This window comes from Haemaphysalis longicornis, unplaced genomic scaffold, assembly GCF_048455015.1.
Source record: "Haemaphysalis longicornis isolate Haplotype H1 unplaced genomic scaffold, Haemaphysalis longicornis Haplotype H1 scaffold_3, whole genome shotgun sequence".
Lineage (NCBI taxonomy): Eukaryota > Metazoa > Arthropoda > Arachnida > Ixodida > Ixodidae > Haemaphysalis > Haemaphysalis longicornis.
Window position 1 is genome coordinate 108,548,745 of NW_027526335.1, and position 16,558 is coordinate 108,565,302.

The following is a 16,558-nucleotide window of genomic DNA, read 5'->3' on the forward strand; positions in this document are numbered from 1 at the left end:
ATAAAGATGGTATTAGATGGTTTAGGTTACTGTAGGGGCGATGCGCGGTATATCAACACGTCCGCCAACGTTCTCATCGCACCAGAAGTGCCGGCCAAGTAACAACTGTCTGGGAATAAACACCGCTAGTAGTCCCATTCGAGATTGAGAGAACCGGCGTGGTTCTTGTGACCTCAATCAACCAATGTCTTGTTGACTTAATTTCTCATTTGCTTCGTCGCATGCAGGTCGGCCGGGTAATTGTTGTATTAAAGCCAGTAGACGATTTCTGTCGGAAAAGTGGAATGAGTCTGATTGTACGAAACAACTTAATAGGCGTGTTGTGGTGCCAGTGTAGGCTGCTGAAAACTAGAAAAATAAACAATCCCAACTAAAGGAAGGATGAGAAATCATCAACTATGGCTTTGTTCGGAAGACATGTTTGGCAGTGTTTGAGTGTTAGTGAAAGCGGGTGGTATGTGTACTCATGTGAATTAAATTTACACGTTCCGTAATTTACACGTGCATTAAATTTACACGTTTACAAGGGCGTGAATAATATTCGGAAGCTGATTTTTGGAACTCCGGCCTGTTAGTACCAAGTGTCATGTGGTGCGGCACAATATTCACCGAAAAACTAAGTGTTTCGAGATATTGAATATATATTTTTTGAATTGAATACAAATCAAATGCAAATAACTACTTGAATATGGTTCAAATATCCAAATTTGCACACCATGTCGAAACATTCATTCGCATAAATACATGTCTTCCGCGCATTACAGACCGAAGTTTCTTAGTGTATGTCAAGAAAAATGCGATAAGATAGCAACGACAGGCGTGCCAGTAGGGGAGTATGACGAGCTATTGTTTCGGTGAGTGGTCTTATCATACCCACTGTCTGTTGCCTTTATCTCCCGTATTCAGAGGTCGCTGAAGGGTTACGTATGCCAAGAAGCTGATTGTATTGGTTTTTGTTGGCGCCAGAGCTAAGCATGGCATTGCTTTCACTGTACGGAGAAGCGTGAGGCCGCTGCGTCTAGGGGGCTGCCATTCCCGCTGGTAAAATGCGCAGGAATCGAAGTTTGCTCCCTCCTAACGGGTCAGAATTGTCGACATTGGCACTTCTGCTGGCGCAGACTTGCACCGTACTATCAGGTAAGGTATGCTTGCATGCACTGCTTTCGTTTGCGACACTTCTTTTTGCGGCAGACACTACAGAACAAAAAAGAGGGAAGGGACGCAATTGAATGATGCAGTTTTGTGCTCAGCGGTCATAGAGAAGGTTCTGTTTATTATATTAGATCTAGACAATAAGAAAACGGGCACTCATCTCGTTATAAAACACTGATGCTCCAACTTTCCATATGAGCCACCCGCAATGCTCCTTAATCTTTTCATTAGGCGGATGGAGAGGAAAAGTCACTAACTATGTTATAGCAAAACTAGCGATATGTGGGGAACTTTCGCTGTTATGTTTTAAGTCAGCATCAAGTTTATTTACACACAGTTATATCCTTATTGTTCTTTAGTGGGCACAGGAGAATAACTGAATGGCAATGCTTGCAAACTTTCCACAACAAAACCTCCCGTGTCCTTGCCTTGAGTGCTGTTGCTCAGGGCATGAATTTTTTTCTAAATCTGCGCCTAATAATAGTGATGGCTGTGAATGAGCTGACACGACTTGTTTGTAAAGGTTCTGTTGAAAGTATATTTGATATAAATAGTTCCAATGTAAGCCGCAAGCATTCGATTTTATGAAAGCGTGTAAAGTTGGCGCTCTGAGACGCTGTTTCTCTACACTGAAGAAAAGCAGGCTCAAAGCCCACGCCCCAAAAATGAATGAAATATCGAGACTAATATCCTTTTTACATCCTTAGGTGCACAGGTGCCGTAGAAAGTAATTGGAACATGGTCTCGTAAATTTACAAATATCTCTTCCAGAAGCTGCCTGGCTGCACTGGTGTGCGTTTAAAGGACTCCTCCATAATAGAAAAAGCTTCCTGTAAACCGGTAATCGCTGTTATTAAGCCGGTAAGAGAAATATTTTGTGATATTCACGAATCCTTTTTCCAGTTACTTATGACGGCACCTGTACACCATTCAGAAATACATAATCTGAGAAATGAAGAAGAAATACCTACTCATTATTTATTTTTACGTCAAATTCTAGGACCCACCTTCCTATCTTGTGTAATCGTCCTGCACGAACCCAGACAGCGCTTTATGTCTCCCGGAGCGCCGAAAGGGCAGCTGCTTGAGTGGAACCCAGGGGGACTGGTAGTCGACTGATGCTTCGAGAGCTACAGGGAAGTAGGATTTGCAGCTCAACTGCTTATGTAGGCAGCGAAGCTAGCGCATGCACGTCATGCCTGCATCACCTACCAGGAAATAGGGGAAAACTTTGCTGGCGGAACGCAAGGGTGTGTGCGCGTTCCGTTGTGTGTACTACATAGTTACATAGTTAGGAATTCACTTTTTACACGTTTTTAACGCATAATGTGCAGTTTTAATAATATAAGGCCAATGAATTTGAAAATACTTAAACCAATAACCAATTACCGCGGCAGCCGCATTCAAGTTACGGTGCAATATTGGGACCGCACGGCAACGCGTTCCCGTGCTTTGTAAACTGGCGTTCGCAGACGTTCTTCAGACGTTGATTGCATGCTACGAATTTCTCGCAGGCCTCTCTGTCTCCCCGGCAACGCCTGCGGTTCCTCCCAGTGTTTGCAACCAGCAGGAATTTCAGTGCAGTGACAGTACGCAATGCGTTCCACTGGAACAGGTGTGCGACTTCAGAAAGGACTGCTCTAACGGTGCTGATGAAGACCGTTGCGGTTAGTTCACGCGTCTAGGGCGCTAAATTTTTTAGTACTTCTGACGGTTAGCCAGTACCTCAATACTCGATCGCTAACTGCACTACAGGTGCCTGTGACTTCACTGATGACCTGTGCGGATTAACAAATTTGGATTTGAACGCTGGCTTTGGTTGGAACTTGACAAGGGCGCAAGATGTCAAGCAGAACAAGATCTTTCCTGACAGAGACAGCGAGGGGAAGGAAAACGGAGCTTACGCTGCCTACTCTCTGTGGAAACAAGGTATGATCTGCGCTGTCTGTGTCACAGTATTCATCTAGACTGCACTGAAGGGGTACGTACCACTTTAAGGCGACTATCTTCGGGCCAAGATATCAGCATGCGTATAGGAAACGTCTGTTTAAGAACTAATCCCTGCAGAACGGCCAAACTAAAACATCTCGCTTATTACTGAAAGAAGGAAAATGGAGAGACGAGCTAGTTGGTGAACATCCATGAGTGAAACCTAAGAGAAAACAGACACAGGGACGAGAAAGGGAAACGACACCAGCGCCGGTGTCGTTTCCTTTTCTCGCCCCTGTGTCTGTTTGCGCTAAGTTTAACTCATGAAAGAAGGAATCAAGCATGAGCCCTGTTTGCCTTTCACACACTACGCAAAAAATGCGCTTCAAGGGCTCTTCTCCTCCACAACGCGCCGCACAAAAGCAGCCCTTGTTTATTTTGTCAAAATGTTTCAAACTACAAATGTTTCGTGGAACATTGTAACTTCACACATTTCCAGTGATATTCCACAGGGCTGTGTGAAGAAAATGATTGAGAACGCAAGAAGTGCATCTGTGTGCTTTGTATTTGTGTTCTGAGCTCGAATGATTGAAGAGAATATTACGAACACTGTATTAAATTCAGTCATCAAACTGAATACTTAAAAAGACAAGTGACATACGGAATCTTCAGTACGGGGAAGTACAGAAAACAGAAAACAAACAAACATGAAAGCAGTTGTAACAAAAAAGAAGATCCTGCGTTTTTTTATTGCAACTTTATTACAACTTATTTATTGATTCCGCCGTACAGAAGAAGGTTTCATTTATAATGTTGCTTTTCGGCTGAGCAAAGTCATCAATGAGCTGTTGCTGGCTCCAAATTTAACATTTACAGTTTTTCTGTAGTTTCTTCTTCTGAACCCCACTGTTCGCGCATGATCGTAGTTGATTTAAGAATGATGCAGTCGGTTCGTGCCCTCTTGTTTTTGAGAGGCATATTTGACAAAACAGTCGAAGTTTGCCTTCAGGAGTGACGTCGTTTTATTGGATATCTGTAGCTGTCTGGTTTGTGAATACGTAGTTAGAAAAGTAATCTCTCTTTGACCATCTGTTAATTTCCCAGAAACCGAACAGAGAAGGACAGCGCAAGCAGTAACTGAAGTTTTGGGTATCTTAATTCCGCAGTCGTTTTTCAGGTAGACTAGACCAGGTTTAATTTGTCATTATAACTCTTGGAAACATTTTGAAAATTGCAGATGCTCCAGTGTCGAAGTACAACTCTATGGTAACACCACGGCTCGGCGCGATTGCGCATTCTTGCATCGTCAGTTTCTATGTCTACGTTCTTGATACAGGTAAATAGGCTCTATTGCACTGCAAAAAAATCGGTCTGCCTCAAAACGAGTTTTATTTTCCATTTATTACTCACCCCTAATCACGCATGCATCCATAACAGCATCCCGACAAGCAATCAAGTTGGTTTTTTTTGCCGGGTGCCTAATTTTTGCATGTGTGTGGTTTGAATACTACAATGGTTAGATATTGAAATTCTCTTACGCAATTATCCGTGCTGACACACTAGTTTCCCGATAGCCAGTTAGGGCAAGTTTTACAGTCAACTAACCAGGATACAGATGCGTACAGCTTCTGACTGAATATATCTATATATACACGTTTCGGACGGGGACCGTCGGACTGGTGGACGGTCTGAAAGTCTGAAAGAAGCGTGTTAAAAGTATGTTAGCCGCAGGGGCACATAGGCTGAACTGCTTTACAGTGTATGTACGGGTATGTGCAGTTGAGGAACGCCTTCGGTCAGAGCGAACCGACGGGTGATTGTACAAAATTTTTCCGTTTGCCCGATAACGTGGGATTAAGTTAGAATGTGTTGGGATTAATTATTAAAGCCTTTCACTATTTAGGAAGTGGAGCGTTGTCGGCGGTAGTAAATTAGTATAAAAAACAGAGGCGAGAAAGAAAAAAAAACGTAAGAAACACGTACGAAGGAATACGTCTGCGCAAAAGACGAGGACGAGGATAGAGAGGACAAGACGAGCGCTCGTTGCGCTCGTATTCTCCTCTCTATGTTCGTCCTCGTCTTTAGCGCAGACTTATCCCTTCGTAGGTAATGAACCAACTAGCAAGCAATCAAGACCTACTACCTCAGGAAAAAGTTTTTGCGAGGGCATAACTTCTTGGTTGAACACGAATAAACTAATGCATCAAAAATTTTAATGATGTTTACAAGTGACTCACAAAGTGTTTGGCTCTGGTTTTTTCTCAACAACAGGAAGTCTTGTCGTCGGTGTGCTGACACAGTCAGTGGATGGTACAGCGCCCGCTTATAGCGTTCCGCTGGCGTCTGTGAATGGAAGCGCACTGAAAGGAAGGTGGCACAAGCTTTCTGTGCCAGTAGGAAATTGGGATGCTGGAGAGAGAGTGAGTCGAGCTTGTCGCTACAGCTTTTTCTTGTTTTGGCGGACTTGCGTGACCAAATTATCGTTGAGGCATCCTCCGAAAAAATTGTTCCATTCCGGAAAAAAAAAAAACTCCTGAGTTTCAAATGGAGAAATTGTATGTCTCGGAGAAATATTCATCAGACAATTTTTTTTGTGTGAAAAATATGCCCGTATTCATTATTTCGTAAAAACGAGAACATTACATCAAAGAACTGGGGTGTCCCTAACGCGCGCAGAAAGCCCACAACAATGTTTTACTTAGGCTCGGTTTGCGACTGTTGGCTAAAAGTAACTCTCTCCATGAAAAACGCTTCCACCTGCCATCAGATAGGTGTAAATTGAGCCCCTCACTGGTCATCTCGTTTTTCTGAGCATGGTAACTATTACAATGTAATGAAATGCCAGTCGGAAAGGACAATGCAACGAGGGCATACGCGACTGGTTACTATGTAAGGGTGGAGCGGCAATCTAGCTTAAAACAATACAGTAACATCTGCACCTTCATTCAAAGTTTAGCTACGAATATCGCTGTGACTTTTCATTTACTAAGAACCATGTAACATTGTTTTTCAAAGTTCTTCTACAGGACAGACACCTTGGGCACGAGCGTTGATGCAATCAACTACAGTGACTGCCATCCGGACACCCGGGCAGAGGGATGTGAGTACTGCCTTGCGACTAAAGCAACATCTGGCCGTTTTATATTCGCATCAGTAATTAAGCCTCCAAATATTATTAGCACTAATTCAGCGTACAATCATTGTTTTAGCATAGGTTTCCTAAACCTCTCACTGAGGGACCTCGCAAAATGTTATTCAGGAAATCAATCCCGTCATTGATGTGGTTGATTCGTACGGACTTGACAACGTCAAATGAACCTGGTTTAGTTGGTGGAAATATAGCACATTAGATAAATACTTTAAGCAGAAACAGGAAATTTTCTAAAGCCGCGCAGGAATGACGTAATTATTTCTCCTTTCCACGCTGTTACGGTTTAGCAACTCAACTTCAAGCATGTAGCAACTGCAGTAGGCGCACGCTACGGCAATTTGCAAGAAAACCATGAAAATTACGAAGTATTTATACTTATTCAGAATTCTCGTTCCACCTTGGTAATTTCCCCTCAATTGGTTCATCTTATATAGGTAAGTTTTATTTTCTACAGAAGTGGAATAAAATTAGAAAATGAGATAAATTCGAGGTACACTTTATATTCAAATGACTTATAATGAGAGGCTGACAGCAAAAACGGCCATGATAACAGTGTACTTTGATAATGTTTATGCCATTTTTCTCTCTTTTAACGCACCAAAAAATATGTTCCTCTCAAGGACTTTGCAATATTCTTATAAATAAAAGTCCCAAAAAGTTGCAAAGAAATCTGGCGCCAAGGCAACACTGTCTCTCCAACCGTTCTTAATCTTACAGTGTGCACAGGCTCGAGCACTGACGCGAAACTCAATTGACTACGGCCTGAGCTTGGTAGAGAAACTGTCTGGTTACAAAGATCGCAATTACAAATTTACTCACATGCAAACGCACTTCGAGACGCGATTTTACATCTGCATGCAACAAACTACTGCGCACTTTAAAAACTGGCAACATTCTGTGCAGTCTCATCTGGAATTTTTGTGACTTCCCGAAGCACAGGCGGAAGCCTATAAAATTATTATTTTTTTGTTTTTAAAACGTTAAGCCTTTTTTCTGTTCCATCTTTCGTTGGAATTGTGTTCCATGCATGACCTGCGGCTCTTGTACACGTCTGTTCCCCCGCTTTCCGTCTTGTTTTAGAAAAGCTTAACGAAAGGTGATATACGATCATCAAAGTGGGCTAATCGGCCGGGCGCTTCATACTGACTTCAATTTGCCTTCACTTTATTTGTAATAAAGCTCGAATGGTGCAAATAGATCATCAGCGCTGTACTTTGGGAAGTAGTAGCATCGGTGTGAATACAACTTCAATTTTTCATGGTCACTGCCCCAGCTTACGCCGTAATCAAGATATAATTGTCGTTGAAAAGTTGCCACAGTACTTGAAAAATTTATCGCCTTTTATTAGGACCATTCATATAGAGGAAAGAAACCAGTCTTCTGCGCCCGCTTGCCTTATGCTACGGGACGCCCCTCATTCCAGAAGCACCGCTCGTGTTGCGGAAGGCGCTGTCGCAAGATCGTAGAACAGGAATAACTCCTACGACGGAAAATGTTTACTTGTTGCCTAAAGCTGTGTACTGGCCCACACAAAGGAAAGTTTAGTTCATAGCGCGGTTGTACACGCCTGTGCTGACTAGATTTAAGAAGATGTGGAAATATATATTGTGGTGGCGTTTCGGGATGTATACCTCTTGGTAAGACGGTCGCGACGTCTGGCTTGGCGAAAATCCTAGCGAGCACAACGAGCGGATGCTTTTGTCCAGACAAGCTACACGTCTTCTAGTTTCTTCTTGATTCAGAATGAGCACACGTTGAGCGGTTGAGAAACCGTCCAGAAGCAGGTGTTAATCTTGGGAACAGTCATGAGCTTTCGGAACGAAACCAGTGAAAGAGTGTGCGCTCTTTGGTGTTACTCTTTGCTACAATATATATATAAGGGCCAAGAGACAGAGCTATAGTGACTCATCCTCGTCCGCCTTCTGAGTGATGATTTAATTATCATTAGCAGACACCGACCACACAAAGTAGCTGAATTTCTCTTTTCATTAGTACCAGAACACTTACGGCAGTCGAGTAACTGCGACAGGCTCGGAAGAAAATTGTCGTGCGTTTATACTCGGGTGGATGTCTTACTCGATAACAGCACTAATTATACTTCATAAACGTTTTCTGAGCTTCTATTTCGGTATAGATGGCACATTTTGAAAGATGAAAAGCCTGCCAAGTTTTAGTTACCTTCCGGGAGAACATAAAAAGTACGCGCGTTTATTGTATTGCACCCAGCTAGAAAACGCTCTCAGCGCTGCCAAGGTGCTTTTTGTGCATTTTTCTGCACTCTTTCCAGCCGAAGCAAGCTTGAAAGTGAGCTGTGATTTCTCCAATCCCTCCGTTTGCGGGTGGTTCCCTGAACGCCAGGACAGTGATCTGAACTGGGTGCTGTTCTCTGGAGCCGCTGAGCAGACGAGACTGAGGTGGCAGCCGGCGGACAGTATGTCTCACAGTGGTGCGTAGAATTTAAATATATGTGAGAATTATATCAAGTGCTTTCCCGCGTTGGACGTTAAGCATTTAGGAGATAATGACGATAGCGCAATGAAGCGAACTAGAAGAAATCAATGACCATAGTTACATTGCCGCTTGGAAACCTCAAACTCCTTTCTACATTTTTATCTACTTTTTAATTGTTAGCATTTGTCAGTCAAATTGGCGCGTGGGGTCGTTTTTTAGCCTTTGCAAATATACTAAGCACTTTATATTCTGCCTGCGGCGTTGGATTGGACCTGTCTTATGTTTTCTTATTCAGAGATTTACCCTACAACCAAATTGGGGGCCATGAACGAACTTTGCATGCCTCAAAGAAGCTTACGAAATTTGAAAGAATGTTGCGGAGAGAGTATAATATCTGCCCATTGCACATTGCTTCATCTGGCTTCTACTTTGTTCATAGTATTCGTATAAGTCAGGTTAAAATGCGCAGTATCCGTTCCTGCGGTATCCATTTCTGCGTTACCTGTTTCAATGGTATTTACCTCGGAATGACCAACTTTTAGGATTTTCAGTCTCCGACTAAATGGAGTAGTCTTTAGTTTTGCTTTGAATTGTTGTTTTTCGGTAACAGAAGTAGGTTTTCTTAAATATTTTAGAGTTTGCTACGTCATGGAAGAAAAAACACTATTTTGTACAAGCTGAACTATTTTGTTGCATTCATGGAGGCACATTTTTTTTAACTTATTTTTTTCCGGAATGTCTTCTTTGCCTATTTGATTGTCTATCTTCTCGTACGCTGTCGTAAAAAAGAAAAAAAAGGCGGGAATTTTAATTTTTTATTTGCCGGAACCTTTGCAGGTGCCTACATGTATACCCACAACCCATTCGCCATCCACACGACCGCGCATCTTGTATCGATCAAAATGAGCCCCACTCCGAAAGGCGGACGTTGCATCACTTTCTGGTAAACATTCTTCCACTATGTGCGCGTGCTTGACTTATGTCACCCTAATGGCGGCAGTAAAAACAGCTTGATTACTAACGTCGTTATAAAAAATGGTTGCAATGAATGGCTTACAATAAAATTGACTTTTTTGGATGAGTAAAAAGAACGCAAGCATGAAAAGTCAAATTTTCCCGATCAAGGTTTTTACTTTTCTTGCTTTGTTTAAAAAGTCGTCTTTGATGTTCAGTTAACTTATTGAACGAGTCCGATCATGGTTGTAGACACCAAACTGTACTAATGGCTTTACCAAAAATAGAATGGCAGAGTTATAAAACAGGGAATTCCGTTCTGAAGTCAATGTCGAGGGCGATCAAGTTGTGGATACTGCTGTTTGGCATACGTAGTTTTCTTTATAATCGCCTACTGATCTGTGGTATTGTTAAGACAAATGCAAAATTATATTGCACATAAAAGTCCGCCTTATTTAGCAAGAGTTTTGGTTCACAAGCAACACGAAAGTGTCTTAGGCGCTTCTTCGCAAACTACCTCTAAACTACGTTCGGGAAAGAACGAAAAGAAAGCTAGCGACACTAACAATCCTTAAAAACGGTGGATTTGCTCATTGACCCATGTAACAAATGCATAGAATTTTCCATTTACTTTTCTATTCTACTTCTTGTCTGAAAACTGCGTAATGTTTTGTTTATCTCCTGCCCCACAAACATTTAAACGTTCCATTGCTAGATTACCATTATCTTACAAGAGTAAACGCATCGCACCGGAGCCTCCACATTATTAACGGCGAATACATCCGAATCACTCATGCAACTCCAGAGTTATAGCTCTTGATCTTGATATCCTGTATTACAACGTTCCTCTAAAACACTTTTCACCGTACATGCATTTCGGTGCTGACATGTTCCTGTCCTGTCATCGCAATTTCATTTCGGGTTTATGACCTGAAATGCTACTGCACTCTTTTTATGCAGCCCTCAGTTTTTGAATTAGTTCAGGTAACCGAATACATTATACCCTAGTTTACTATGTGGCTTTGACCAGGGAAAGCTACATTTTTACAATTTACGTCTTTTGAAGTCGTCGGATGGAATGAACAAGAATCAGATAGTTCTATGTTTCTATTTTCCTCGTACGCTTAACTAGCGCTGCCATATGTGTGCGTAGGAAGTAGCCGGTTTCTCAGGGTAAGGTTGATCAACAGGAATAATGACCCTGCAGAAGCAACAGACGTAACAAAACTGACGATAATCCAAAATGAAACTGTTGGCATACATCAAACTATTCCGGGCATGCGTGCGGGTGTGTTCACGGTGGCGTCAGGACGCCTCATTCTTTCATCTTCATCAATCTCTCACGCACGATGCGCGCAATCTCCAAACTTAGCTAAGCTGTTGCTTGTATTCACTGGCGAGGTGCGCATGCAGGCAACCGTGTGAGTGAGCCGTCACTCGTTATGTGTAGAGCTTACTTTACGGCCGACAAGTTCGCGAAAAGGCGTCCTTTCAGCATAACTTTGTTCTTCAAACGTAAGAACCCGCCAAAAAGTGTTGGAAGGCAAACGTTACACTTAAATGAGGTTAGTGAATACGGGGATAAGTCTTGCCAGCGCAGGCACGGGCGGACCCACATGTGCTTTTAGATGCGACGCTGAGAGTATCTCTTGTCGGCGGCCCTGTCCTTCCTGCGTGCGTCCGTCGTCGTCGGCGTCCGCACTCTCCTCCGCTCACCCCCTCTCCTCTCCGATAGCAAACACTCTCTCGCGAGGGGCAATAGATTGAATTCGATTGGATTGGCTTGGATTGGCTTGGCTTGGCTTGGCTTGGATTGGATTTGGATTTGGATTGGATTGGATTAAAGTGGATTGTGTGGGATTGTGTTGCGTCATAGCCGCGGCAGACGCACTGGCGCCGGCGCGTGCCCAGGTGAGAGCGAACACTCTCTCTCAACATCTGCGGGTGTCCGGCCCAGCGCGCTCTCACTCCGCCGATGAGCGGCGCTGCGTGCGGTGCTGCGCATGTGCAGTACACTCTCTCTCTGCGGTCTCCTCTCCTTCGGGCGCGCTGCGCATATAACCGGTGTGCCGCTCTCCGGCGACCTTTCGGTCGACGGTTGCCCTCAGCTTGCGCTTGAACCCCCCTTCAGCGTCGCATCTCACCAGGGTTCCCGCGAGGGGAGGTGGGCGTAATTTTTTTCCTTGTACTTGCGAGCGGCAGCGTCGCAATAAAAGCGGCAAGAGGAGTACCATCGTGCTCAATGCGGTGAGCAAATAATCATCACCGGTCATTTCGTGCGAAGGAACCAAGCAGCCAACATCCATAATAGTAGAAGCTACCTGGGGTAGAAGCAGCAGGAGCAGAAAAATGCCTGAAACGGCGGGAATACTGTCATTGCTACCAAGGAATTTATGACAACACTTGCAGGCTTTTTTCAGAAACGACATACCTCGCGCACATTTTGTGGGCATGTGCCCTTAAAGATTTCAGCAAATACCCAGCAATAAACATAACTACGCCAAAGCAGTGGGAGACCGTTCTGATCAGTTGCGACTCGGACGTCCAGCTCCGGGTTGAGTCACTTATCCGGCCGAGATGGCCGAAGACGCCGCCAGAGCCCAATGGCTTGTGGCCACCGTCTGACGGGGGACGGTTGAGGAGGACTCCTACCTCCCACCTTACCTGAACCAATCTTTGGCATAATAAAGTTGTTCATTCATTCATTCATTCATTCAGTTAATTCGAGACAGAGCGAGCTGTGACGCTCACCCGATGCTCTCCGCCACCGCGAACACGCAGTAGTGTGGTCTGGGAAACGCGAAACGCGTTCTTAACCACGCAAATTTGCGTGCGCTTTTTTGCGTTAGTGAGCACGTACCTTTATAAAGGTGGCGCGATCCCTGCGGCGGTTAAAGCGCTAAGCACGACTGGTAAGTTTGCACAGAAAACGAGAAGATTTTGTGCACTTCTCAATACATGTGCCGCGATGCAAGCTGCCACCAGACGGTGACAGGTGTTGCTACTTCTTTTGCATTTCGCTAACCAGATTTGGCATGTCGCTGTCACTACATCCGACCACAGAATAAATTAGAAATGTGTCAGAGGTTTTAATTTTATCGCGAGTGAGATGTATATACGTATAGCCGCGCCGTCACTTTGGCAGGTACAACATGTGGCACCCAAACAGCGGCGTCTTGAATGTCTTGGAACGAGTGAGCGAGGTGTCTGTGAACCTTCTGTGGACTCGCTCAGGGCCGCAAGGCAAGGCTTGGCAGCAAGGCCAGGTTCAAGTACATTCCGACGTTCCGCACCAGGTACGAAGCCACGGCAATGTTCTATATCTCATTCTTTATTTTCATGAATTACCTTGTTATTGAACGTTCTACAGGAAAGCAGAACAACAAAAAAGCTTTCGTTGCACGTTGCTTTGATTCTGTACTTTACAATTCACTCAAAAGAACAAAAACTGAGGTTTCCATTGGAAGCCAGAAGTCTACGCATTTGAACACGAAAGGAGTGTGAAATGGCAGTTGTTGCAACTGGAAGGAATTATTAGTGTCGTTAACCCCGACTGTAGGTTGAACACACCTGTAATCGAAAGAAACGATATCAAAAGATTTTCTGCAACGGGGACACGAAGTTCTCAACTGGGAGTGGGCCTGCAAGAGCTCGCAGAGATCCGTAGGCCTCGGCCCGGGTCAAGAACGCATCTTATGCAGGCAACTTCAACCTACAGAAACATCCGCTCGATGTGCACAATTTATGATTGCTGAGACCCTGTTACCTTGTGTCTCGTTTGTGACGCGCCCAGCAAGCAAAACGAGTCACTATTGCAGATTAGTGTCGCAGCGGTAATTTGTGTTGGCAATCAGACGTCATGGTTAGTGAAGCGAAAAGAGAACCCCAAGACACGCATCCTTACGAGCAGGCTTTATATGTGCGCAGGTATATATTCTGTTCGCTATAAAAAAAGGAGGTGAAGCATAAACTCCTATTCAGCATATCTACAGCTTCGTTACTGCAGAGGCACCTGGCTTCAAAAAATGGAAAGGTGAATGACATTACGGTCCCTCCTGGTAATTTTCTTTATACATGGCACAAGTTCGTTGCAGCACTGCGAAAACTAGCCGGATTTCAACCCATCAGGAAAGTGAGCTCGTCAGCTTTGTGTTCTTCCGAACTCGCTTTCAAGCGAGGCCTTGTCCTATAGGTTGAATGCCGTCGCCTTGAAATGTTGTGATTTTTCGTGAACTTGGGTTCAGATCCGAAAAGTTCCAACTCCAATAGGTTCAAAGAGCCGCTCTGAATCATTAATTTTTGCTGTCTTAGATCGAATGCTCCGAAAAGATTTAGAAGCGGCGTTTCTTTTATTTGCGTTTGATTGCGTGCCTAGAGGATGCACGACTCACTCTTCGCCTGCAATTCCGCTTGCAATGACTGGTTCGAGCATGCGCATTCATAGCTTTTGCAAAACCTAATGAACATATGAGTTATTGAGGAGAAAAGTGCAGTTTGCTCGTCAATGGTCATCATGTGGCCAAAATTAACCCGGAGCCCTCCACTATGGCGAACCTCGTAGGCAAGGCATAGCTTCGGCGTGTTACACCCCCCCCTCCCCCCCTATTTAAAAGTCAACATTACGTTTGCAACAGCACATAAAGGCAGTTTTGGCCCTTTTAATTCTTTCCGGCGCATTCGCTTCACAGTGTTCAAATTTCCAAAACGCTTTTTCTACAATCTTTTCAGCAACAGCATGTAAAATTAGTCTTGACCCCTTCGAATTATTTCCGGCGGATTCGCTTAATAATTGCCAAATTTCCAACGGTTTTCTTGGCTGTCAGCAAAAAACGGAACTTCAAATTCTACACTCAAAGGATTTAAACCACCAAGATGAAACTCTCTTGCTGGATCTGAAGTCACCCCGATATTCACAGCAGCGTCTACTTGAGTTACGCAACCAGGAAAAGACTGAAAACTTCAAAGCGCGCAAAAACGGGGACAGACAGGAGCGGCACACACATGCGCTTACACACAGCTACCGGTTTATTGAAAAAAAAAAAACACAAAATTTATACGTGAACACAAATCATAGATTAGACAAACATGGTGCCGATTAGCTCGTGCTCCTTCTCATGAAGAGTGATAGATGATTTGCTTACACACTTGTTATGTTCCTTGATAAAGAAGGCCTCGACCAGTTTCCTGACAATCTGATCATTATGCTGTACAGCACCACAGTCTCATCAACGAAAGGGTGACACCCACACTTTACAATGCCCAGGAACATTGGCGCTTGTTGAATTTGTCAACTAGCCCAATTTGCGGTATCGCTTCAGGAAAAGACGCATATAATAAGGATACTGTATGGCACTGTACACGGACCCCGCCACTGTACGCTCTGCAGCATTAGCCCTGATGTAACCAACTTTTGAGATTGAGTATATAGTTTTGGATCATTCATTTGCGCGAATTATGGGTACTCTGGGAATGTGCAAGGGGCGTCCTTGGGCTGGTTTGAAACGGAATCTTGGGTATGCTCGTGAGTAATTACCTTTACCAAAAGCGGTTCATTGAGTGCAAGCAAATTAATTTGAACAGAATGAAGCACCCACTGCCTTCACTCTTCGAAACAGTCTAGAACTTATGTGGCTACGAAACGTACGTGTGTAGAAATAATTACACCGGTACTGCAATGAGTTGTGTTTTTCAATTGCGATCACTTAATGGGCAGCAGGTAAAGGAATGCTTCTTAAAGCAAGCCATGGGGAAAATGTGATGCTTGTTACGTTGCACGCCGGAGCTCACAGCCACACAAACGCTTAAAGTCTAACGAAATACACGAAAATATTTCCATGAGTTTTTCCATGGAGAAAAAGCCATGAGTAGTTCCATGAGTAACGCAGAAGTTTTTGATGCTCCTTTTGGCTGAAGTGGTATTTGCTATATGGTGCGTATCGAAGTGCGGCACTACTGAGTACGTTAAAAATGGTTATTACTTTAGGTGTGGTCAACCAAGCTCATGCTATTTTTTGTCTAACCCTCCGGCCCCAGCTTGTTTTCGAGGCCATTATGATGCCTTCAGTGCCTGCCGTGATCGCCGTTGATCAGATTACACTTAAGGAAGGCCCCTGTGACACGGGTAAAGGTGCGTGCTTCTGTCTTTTATTCTTGATCTAGCCTGAGAAGTGCCCGAATTTCGCAGACTATGTAATTGATACGTTGATCTGGCGAAAATTGTGAGAACCTGCTGCGAAGCTCTGCTGCTGCTGACGCTTTGAAATATTAAAAACGAAATGTAAAGAACAGAAATAGGGCCACTTTCGAACTCACGTTGACCCTTTATAGTTGTATTTATGTTGAAAAAATTTACTGAAAAGAAAATACTATTGATTAGTTTGGGGAACCCAGCCAAACCTATTTGAAAGCGCGATTTTTTACATACAGCGAGGTTTCTCCTTTGCAGCGAGGTTTCCCCATTTGCATCGAAGCGCCGCAAACATTTGCTGAACAGTCGAAAATTTTCCATATATCTTCGTAAGTCGGATTGCTATAGAGTACGGCTTAATGAATTTCTTCTCGACTTATACTGGTAAAGTGATCTCCAGCCATGATATTCCACCTTTTTAAGTAAGCTGTCCGCTTACTTGAAGTGGGATACTTTACAGGCCACAAGAACGTCCGAGTTATTAGTCGTGAAAGTAATGTCCCCGGCAAGAAGCCTGCACTTGCCCCTCACAAAAAAGGGAGAGGAATTACCTAATTCTGTTTTTCCCTTGGCCGTGCGACCGAACTAACCTGGAATATCGTATATTAGGCGTTGCTCCAACCGGTACTGTTACATTTTTGGAGCTGAGTGTGAAGTGAAGATGAGGACGGAGGGGAAAAAGAAGGATATCTACTTTGCCTTATTCCTCCTGCTTGGACCTTTACCTCAGAAAC

The 16,558-nt window shown here is 43.9% G+C and overlaps 1 protein-coding gene across 2 annotated transcripts in view; it reads left to right on the forward strand.

Annotated features, from left to right (window-relative positions):
- Positions 1–955: 955 nt before the first annotated feature.
- LOC144175009 (apical endosomal glycoprotein-like) overlaps positions 956–16,558 on the forward strand; it is a 58,232-nt gene continuing 42,629 nt past the window's right edge. For both annotated transcript variants that reach the window (XM_077704015.1, XM_077704016.1), the window contains exons 1-10: positions 956–1,137; positions 2,667–2,819; positions 2,908–3,081; positions 4,319–4,417; positions 5,353–5,501; positions 6,097–6,181; positions 8,520–8,678; positions 9,521–9,626; positions 12,783–12,933; positions 15,671–15,764. In XM_077704015.1, the coding sequence (XP_077560141.1) occupies positions 1,047–1,137; positions 2,667–2,819; positions 2,908–3,081; positions 4,319–4,417; positions 5,353–5,501; positions 6,097–6,181; positions 8,520–8,678; positions 9,521–9,626; positions 12,783–12,933; positions 15,671–15,764 (1,261 nt within the window). In that variant the 5' untranslated portion in view covers positions 956–1,046. The remainder of the gene's footprint in view (positions 1,138–2,666; positions 2,820–2,907; positions 3,082–4,318; positions 4,418–5,352; positions 5,502–6,096; positions 6,182–8,519; positions 8,679–9,520; positions 9,627–12,782; positions 12,934–15,670; positions 15,765–16,558) is intronic.